The sequence below is a fragment of the Poecilia latipinna genome, unplaced genomic scaffold (genome assembly GCF_001443285.1).
Source record: "Poecilia latipinna isolate Pla-1442-1.1 unplaced genomic scaffold, P_latipinna-1.0 Scaffold4461, whole genome shotgun sequence".
Lineage (NCBI taxonomy): Eukaryota > Metazoa > Chordata > Actinopteri > Cyprinodontiformes > Poeciliidae > Poecilia > Poecilia latipinna.
The window spans coordinates 7,582-15,938 of record NW_015117077.1 but is presented as its reverse complement, the minus strand read 5'-3'; the positions used below and the strand labels follow the sequence as shown (position 1 = coordinate 15,938).

Genomic DNA, 8,357 nt, shown 5'->3' with positions numbered 1-8,357 from the left:
GTATTCCCTCTCCTTCCAGTTTACAAGTCACAACAGGAGGAACCAGTGACATGCCCTTACTAGCCTGATATTTATACTGAGCTCAGAGCAGATTCTTTTCTAGGGAAGAGAAACTCACAGTCAATATCACTGAGAGCTGAAACAGAGAGGAGTTTAGCTAACCCAAGGAAACTTATTTTATTCCATCTGTTTGGATTTACTGAAGGATCCGGTGACTATTCCCTGTGGACACAGCTACTGTATGAACTGTATTAAACACCACTGGGATGGAGATCAGAGGAGAATCTACAGCTGCCCTCAAAGCAGAAAAGAGTTTATACCGAGATCTAATGTTTGGAAAAACTTCATGGTTGGTGCCGCATCTAAAGAAGGCTGAACTCTCAGCTGCTCCAGCTGATCACTGCGTTACGAAACCTGAAGATGTGGCCTGTGATGTCTGTCCTGGGAGGAAGATGAAAGCTGTCAAGTCCTACCTGGTCTGTTTAATTACTTACTGTGAGAATCATCTTCAGACTCATTATCAATTACCTGCTTTTAAGAAACACAAGCTGATGAATCCCTCCAAGACTCTCCAAGACAACATCTGCTCTCGTCATGATGAGGTGATGAAGATCTTCTGTCGTACTGATCAGCAGTGTATCTGTTATCTCTGCACAATGGATGAACATAAAGGCCATGAAACAGTCCCAGCTGCAGCAGAAAGAGCTGAGAAGCAGAAGAAGCTCCAGGAGAGTCGACAACAAATCCATCAGAGAATCCAGGACCAAGAGAAAGATGTGAAGCTGCTTCAACAGGAGGTGGAGGCCATCAATGTCTCTGCTGATAAAGCAGTGGAGGACATTGAGAAGATCTTCACCCAGCTGATCCGTCTCCTCCAGAAAAGAAGCTCTGAGGTGAAGCAGCAGATCAGATCCCAGCAGGAAACTGAAGTGAGTCGAGTCAAAGATGTTCAGGAGAAGCTGGAGCAGGAGATCACTGAGCTGAAGAGGAAAGATGCTGAGCTGGAGCAGCTCTCACACACAGAGGATCACACCCAGTTTCCCCTCAACTCCCCCTCACTGCCAGCACTCAGGGAGTCGACACACTCATCCAGGGTCAAGATCTGTCCTCTGAGACACTTTGAGGACGTGACAGCAGCTGTGACAGAGCTGAAAGAAATTGTGCTGGACGTCCTGAGAGACACATGGCCAAAAATGGAACTGAAGATCACTCAGGTGGATGTTCTACTGTCTGGAATAAAAAACAAAGATGAATTCTTAAAATATTTACAAGAAATCACTCTGGATTTAAACACAGCAAACAGAAATCTGTTATTATCTGAGGGGAATAGAAAAGTAACTTTTATGAAACAACAGTCTTATCCTGATCATCCAGACAGATTTATTGTTTATAATCAGGTCTTGAGCAGAGAGAGTCTGACTGGACGTTGTTACTGGGAGGTGGAGATGAAAGGAGAGGGAATTTATGTAGCAGTTTCATACAAGAACATCAGCAGAGCAGGAAGTTCAATGGATGCTATACTGGGATTCAATGACAAATCATGGTCATTATATTTTGACAAAGGTTGTTACAAATTCTGGCATGACAGCGTTGAAACTCCAGTACCAGGTCCAGTTTCCTCCAGAATAGGAGTGTACCTGGACCACAGAGCAGGTATTCTGTCTTTCTACAGCGTCTCTGAAACCATGACTCTGATCCACAGAGTCCAGACCAGATTCACTCAGCCTCTGTATGTTGGGGTTGGGCTTTCTGAAGGATCCTCTGCTGAGTTTATTAAACCTAAATAGTCAGTAGTGATCTGAGGTTCAGTTGGTCAAAATGTATATTTTAGTTTCAATTTCTTCAGTCTCCATTGTTGTTTACTGAGAACTTGTCATTTCTGCTCAGAGATCAGCTTGGTTTATGGAGCTACTTTGTCAGCTTGTTTGTAGTATTGTTGATGTTGGAGTTTGTTTGGATCCTGTGACTCAAGTTTCTGTTCACTCATGGAGGCTCTCACGTAAAATAATTTTATATTCATGTATTGCTTTGTCTGAATAAATGTTGCTGTTCAAATCTATGTACAGATGAGCTGATGGAAACTGTAATTATCATAATTGTCATCATTAATTTGGTCATCAGTCATTTTATTGGACAAATATCATATTATGAATGAATTTTATCAATTTCCTAATTCTATTTTTGAAGACAATAATAAATTAATGTTTGATTCTTTCTTGTATTATTTCTATTTTGCAAATAGAAATAACTTTGTTTGTTCTAACTGGCCTAAGCCAAAAGACATTTGGTCTAATTTAACTTCATATAGCTAGAAAACATGTTTGTTTATATGATGTATGTAAACTATTGTTTCATGTTTTAAATGTGTGTGGTTTATGCTAAAAAACCTACTCTTCTACCTGGTGCCATCTGGTGGTCAACACGTTGAAGAGCAGTTTGAATTTTCTATTTCACAGGAACTATTTCTAAATTTTCAGAGTTGAGTTGACACCTCAACTCAACTGATGCAGAATGAACTCTAAATAAACAGGAGGTGTCTTGTGATCTTGTACCAGTTCTGATGCTTTAAACATGTAATTGTTTGGCTGAAAATATCTTTTCTGATGAATAAACTTGTTTGATCATGTGTCATGTAGTGATTTTTAACTTCTTGATGTTTGGTTACAGATAAAAAATAATGTTTATCATAATTTGTGGGGCTGGTTAACCTATCAACCCCCTTCTAACGTGACATCACCTTAGTCCCGCCCCTGTGAACAGGAATTCCCCTGCTGTGCTGCTAGTTCTCTTCGTTTTACTCTTTGATTCACACAGATTTAAAGCTGTGTGAATAAAGGTTTAAACCTGTCTGATGACAAAGAGCAGCACGATACTGCAGCATTCTGACTGGTGGGTTAACCATGAGCCTGGCAGATTGCTCAATTCCAGTCCCTCAGCATTTGCATATAATCACAACAGGTTTTGTTTTCTTGTGAAAGATTAATTTGGAGGAGCTGACTGAAAGCAGAAAATTCTCAGTCTGAGGAAAAGTTTTATGTTACATTACATTAAATAAACAGATTAACACTGCTGTTCAAATTATGTTTGAAGCAGGACAGATGTAACAGGTGAACATGGGATAATTTCTCATGTTTATGTTGTATTTGTATTTGTCATTTTTCTAGTGTTTCATTTGTTCAATATATTGTTGCTTCAGTAGTGAATAACTGCATGTAAAATGACACTTGGAGAATGTCAGCAGCTGTTCTGGCTATTGTGAGGCTGCCCAGCCTGTGTGAGGGAATATGCCATGCTATCCACACTCAGACTCAGATTCTGTGTGAGCAGAATGGCAAACCGGATGCAATCCTTGTACAGAATTGCAGGCAAGCTACAATTGCTGGACTCTCTGGCAGGAAGGAATATGTCTTGGAGAAATTGCAAGCTCTGTTGGATTGACTGCAAATTTGGATGTTTTGAGTCACCATTGAGATACTGGTGAGACTTTAAGGCAGAAATTAACAGAGTCGGCCTGACTGAAAACAATTATCTGAACTGACTTCCCCTGTGTGGCCTTGGGAGGTTGGCTAACTCAATTTCCTCTACCAGTTCCGTTCCCTATGATATCTGTGGGCCCGAGTCATAGCTCTACCGGGGCCGGCTAATAAACACTCCATCACTTATCAAAGACTATGGCTGGAGGGGTTACCTGGGACAGTATTCATGGACGTACTTACAAATATACACATCCACACACACAAGCATAGGTTTAAACACACTCTCCCTCTCACCTCAGTACATCTGCTGGCCTCACTCGTTTTGCCCGCTGGTTCGGCAACCTGGGTTCAATGAGGTGCACCAGTTCTTTTTTTTATTTTATGACTTAATGTGAATTCAGTAAATTTATAGGAGAATTCACAGCTGCCATCTGTACAGAGAAACAGTTAGACAGACTTGTACTGAGAAAAAGCATAATGTTAACAGGGTTGGTTAAAAATCTGAAGAAGACTGGACTTCAAGCTGCTTCAGCTGATCACTACTATGCTGGACCTGAAGATGTGACCTGTCCTGTCTTCCACCCTGGTGACCTGTTCAGGGTGTACCCCGCCTCTCGCCCCTTGACCGCTGGAGATTGGCACCAGGATCCCTAACAACCCCTTAGGGATAAGCGCGTAAGATAAGCATATAAGATAATGGATGGAATAATACTAGTAATACTCAACTAAACTACAAAGTAAAAAATAGAAGAGTACTGAAACTGATAAACTACTAAAGGGTAAAACAATAACAATGTACAATATAAGAATCAAATCAATAAAATGATGCAATGATGTCACAGTCAACATGAACTGTGAATGCTAAGATATATTTGGAAATGAGACCAAATTAGGTTTAACTAATTTAGATAAGTTTGCACCAGAATATTCTGTGGATTCCTCACAGTATATACCTTTAGGGTATTCAGTGGAGACTTACCTAGCTGTATGTGTTGATTCATTTTTTTCAGTGCTGTTAAACATAAGTCCAGCTGATGTTTCTGATGCATGTCTTGACTTCCAGTAGATGCCTTTTTACTCATTTGTGTGGGGGGAATGGAGGAGATGGGAGTAGATATTCTGGTGCAAACTTATTAGTTAAAACTAATTTAGTCTCATTTCCAGCAGTTCTGTTTCCAGTTTGTGTCTTGAGAGATGCCTGCTTGTCAGCTTGTTTTGGAACGGTGTGCTCCTGATGTACAGTGGATTACATTGTTATCAGGCGTTGGTGTCAGGCCTTGCAGTTGTTTTTCTACCTTTGCTGGGATGATGATTTCATTGTTTACATTGTCCTGTGTTTTTAAAAAAAAAAAAAACACAGGACACACACACACACACACACACACACACAAATGGATGCCATACAGCTACTTGTACTCAACATGTACACTCTATACAGCCAAGAAGTAGTTCCCTTCTAGGGGAGAGTAAAGAAAAGCAACCCAAAAGTCCAGACCAAATGACCCCAAAGTGGGAAACCAAAGCTCACCCCGTAGTGCAACCAAGGACTCCTCGATGCATGGGGAAATTATTTTACAGATTACGTATGGAGAATCCACACATATATGTAAAGTCCCTTCTTCTGAACCTGGATAAAGGGACACGCCCAAGTGCTGCTGCTGCTTTCTGTAGTGACTTGTTATTGCACACATAGAGACTGTTGTTCTGTAAACAGGGCCATCAAATTCTAAATGGTAGATAGGAATGACTGCCTGACCTTGTTTTTAAGTCAGAAGTAGTGCTGCAAGTTTAAGGGTTGTTTTAGTTGATGTTAAGTATTTGATTACAGGTGAGGCTTTAGAAGCTGCTGTTGCTAAATATAAAAAGTTTCTATGTATTCACTAATCTAACTGGAGATGCAGTATGCTTTTAGTAACAAGAATGACCTTTATAGTTGATGTTTGTTTCCTAAACTTGACTGATGTCAGAATTAGAGAAACAAATGATTGATTAAATCTGGATCTACATTTTAGCAAAAAACTCCAGCACTAAAGTTGTTGCTGTAAAATTTGTTACAGCAACAATTAACTACAGCTGCTCCTGCTGTAGTTAAAGTCACAAGTCTATTTCCTTTCTGCTATAACACTATAACACAAAGTTTATTGCCTGATTGAAAAATAAAAATCACATGTTTAGATTAAAGTTCAAACTAATAAAATCTCCAAAACAGAAACTCACAAAGTCATTCTTACTGAGGTAAAATGGCTCAGAGAGGAATTCAGATGGAGAAAATCTCCTGTTCCATCTGTCTGGATCTACTGAAGGATCCGGTGACTATTCCCTGTGGACACAGCTACTGTATGAACTGTATTAAAGATCACTGGGATGGAGAAGATCAGAGGAGGATCCACAGCTGCCCTCAGTGCAGGAAAGAGTTCATACCAAGGACTGTCCTGGAGAAAAACATCATGCTATCAGAGTTGGTAGAGGATATGAAGAAGATTGGATTTCAAGCTGCTCCTGCTGATCACTGCTATGCTGGACCTGAAGATGTGGCCTGTGATGTCTGTACTGGGAGGAAGATGAAAGCTGTCAAGTCCTGTCTGGTTTGTTTGGTTTCTTATTGTGAAAACCACCTCCAACCTCATTATGATGTCTATGGACTCAAGAAACACAAGCTGGTGAATCCCTCCAAGAACCTCCAGCAGAACATCTGCTCTCGTCATGATGAGGTGATGAAGATCTTCTGTCGTACTGATCAGCAGTGTATCTGTTATCTCTGCAATATGGGGGAACATAAAGGCCATGAAACAGTCCCAGCTGCAGCAGAAAGAGCTGAGAAGCAGAAGGAGCTCCAGGAGAGTCGACAACAAATCCATCAGAGAATCCAGGACCAAGAGAAAGATGTGAAGCTGCTTCAACAGGAGGTGGAGGCCATCAATGTCTCTGTTGATAAAGCAGTGGAGGACAGTGAGAAGATCTTCACTGAGCTGATCCGTCTCATCCAGAAAAGAAGCTTTGAGGTGAAGCAGCAGATCAGATCCCAGCAGGAAACTGAAGTGAGTCAAGTCAAAGATGTTCAGGAGAAGCTGGAGCAGGAGATCACTGAGCTGAAGAGGAAAGACGCTGAGCAGGAACAGCTCTCACACACAGAGCATCACCCCCAGTTTCTCCTCAACTACCCCTCACTGCCAGCACTCAGGGAGTCGACACACTCATCCAGCATCAACATCCGTCCTCTGAGACACTTTGAGGACGTGACAGCAGCTGTGACAGAGCTCAGTGGTGTAATTCAAGACATCCTGAAAGACACATCTACGAACATCTCACTGAAGGTCACTCAGGTGGATGTTTTATTGTCAGGACCAGAACTAAAACCAAAGACCAGAGGTGAAACACCCTCCACCTCCCATTTGCACCTACTGCATCCTGCCCTGTCACCCACTCTGCCCCTGGGAAACAAACCACCCCCTCAACTACCGCTCTCTACTGCACATCAGGAGAACCAGAATCATAGACCAGAGCTGATACCCCCTCACCTTCCATATGCACCTACAGTAGTCTCTCATCCTTGGGAGCCTGAGCTGATGGAACGTTGGTGGCAACGGTGGTAGGAGTCTCCACTGTGTCCTTGGACAGGACACTTGACTGGTGGTGGTGGTCAGAGGGCCTGGTGGTGCTCATACATGGCAACCTTCTATTGCTTCTGTAACACTTCTCCAGAGTGGGTTTGTCTACTATACAAAAGAATGAAAGGACCAAAGATATTTGTCTAAAACCCTCAAGACCCACTTCAGGACCTTCAAAGGATAGTCTGAGTCAATCAGGGAGTCTACAATGTGGTTATAACTACATTGGAAAAGGTGTGACACCTTGTTACGCCTTTTCCTTATTGTCCATGTCCTTATTTCTGTTTAATTTAGTGGTCAATGGTAGTTCCTTTTAGATTAGTTAGATATTTTAATATCAATATAATTCATTCTGTGGGTAATTCAGTGTGGGTATTTTTGTCATAATCTACCTGCAAAGTTTCTCTCGGTGTCAAGAATTCTCTTTAATTCTGTAAAATTTGCTGCAGCCTATAATCTGTATTGTTCATCTATTTCTGTTGCTCTGTAATTTTGTTCATCTGCATAATAAATATTTACTCATGAAATTAAACAATACAGTCTGTATTACGTTAATGTGAGACTCCATGAACCAACTGGCTCAAAAACACACTCCTTGAAATGAAAGATAACCTCTGATCCAAGAGTTTACCTTTGACTTTTTTTTTTTTTTGGTAATTTAAATATTTAAAGAACTGTGGACCCCCGGGATGAGACATTGTCCATGTAGAGGACATATTTTAACAAAGAAGGACGGTCCCAACAGTAAATAAATTTCCTTTATTTACTGTTGGGAACACTTCATGTCTTGGGATGGAAGCCTTGACTTTATATGAGTTTATTCCATTAAGACCACCAATGGTTCCATTTCACTGAAGAACAGGAAGATCAATAGAAAACAGTCCAAACATACAGAGAATGTTGCACAGTTAGCAAAAAATTGTAGCACTGACAAGTATGAACATCCAAATGTACTTAACTTATTGATTTTGAGCTATGACAGTGGATGAACCCAATTGGTAAAAATACATTTTCTCATTACATCTAATACAGATGAAAAACAACGTGTAATTGGAAGCATTGATTGTTCCAATGATATTTCCCAAGGAAGTAGTAGCCATCATGAAATATCAACCACATGATGGAAGAATAATAACTACAGTAAACCCCCTTTTAAAAAAAAGAAAAAGAAAAAGGAAGGAAGCCCCGGGGAAGACCCAGGACACGCTGGAGGGACTGTCTCTCGGCTGGCCTGGGAACGCCTTGGGGTTCCCCCGGAGGAGCTGGAAGAAGT

The 8,357-nt window shown here is 41.0% G+C and overlaps 2 protein-coding genes across 2 annotated transcripts; both read left to right on the top strand.

The window, feature by feature from the left end:
• Nucleotides 1-101: 101 nt before the first annotated feature.
• Nucleotides 102-2,041, top strand: LOC106942665 (tripartite motif-containing protein 16-like). The gene has a single exon (XM_015025996.1). It carries the CDS (start codon nucleotides 267-269, stop codon nucleotides 1,785-1,787), a length of 1,521 nt encoding a protein of 506 aa, XP_014881482.1. The 5' UTR covers nucleotides 102-266; the 3' UTR covers nucleotides 1,788-2,041.
• A 3,675-nt stretch (nucleotides 2,042-5,716) lies between these two features.
• Nucleotides 5,717-7,069, top strand: LOC106942666 (E3 ubiquitin/ISG15 ligase TRIM25-like). Its single transcript, XM_015025997.1, has one exon. The coding sequence runs from the start codon at nucleotides 5,717-5,719 to the stop codon at nucleotides 7,067-7,069; it is 1,353 nt and encodes a 450-aa protein (XP_014881483.1).
• The last annotated feature ends 1,288 nt before the right edge of the window (nucleotides 7,070-8,357 follow it).

What these genes read in the sequence shown, in the direction of transcription:
- LOC106942665 (XM_015025996.1), top strand. Translation starts at nt 267, where the DNA reads ATGGAGATCAGAGGAGAATCTACAGCTGCCCTCAAAGCAGAAAAGAGT.
- LOC106942666 (XM_015025997.1), top strand. Translation starts at nt 5,717, where the DNA reads ATGGCTCAGAGAGGAATTCAGATGGAGAAAATCTCCTGTTCCATCTGT.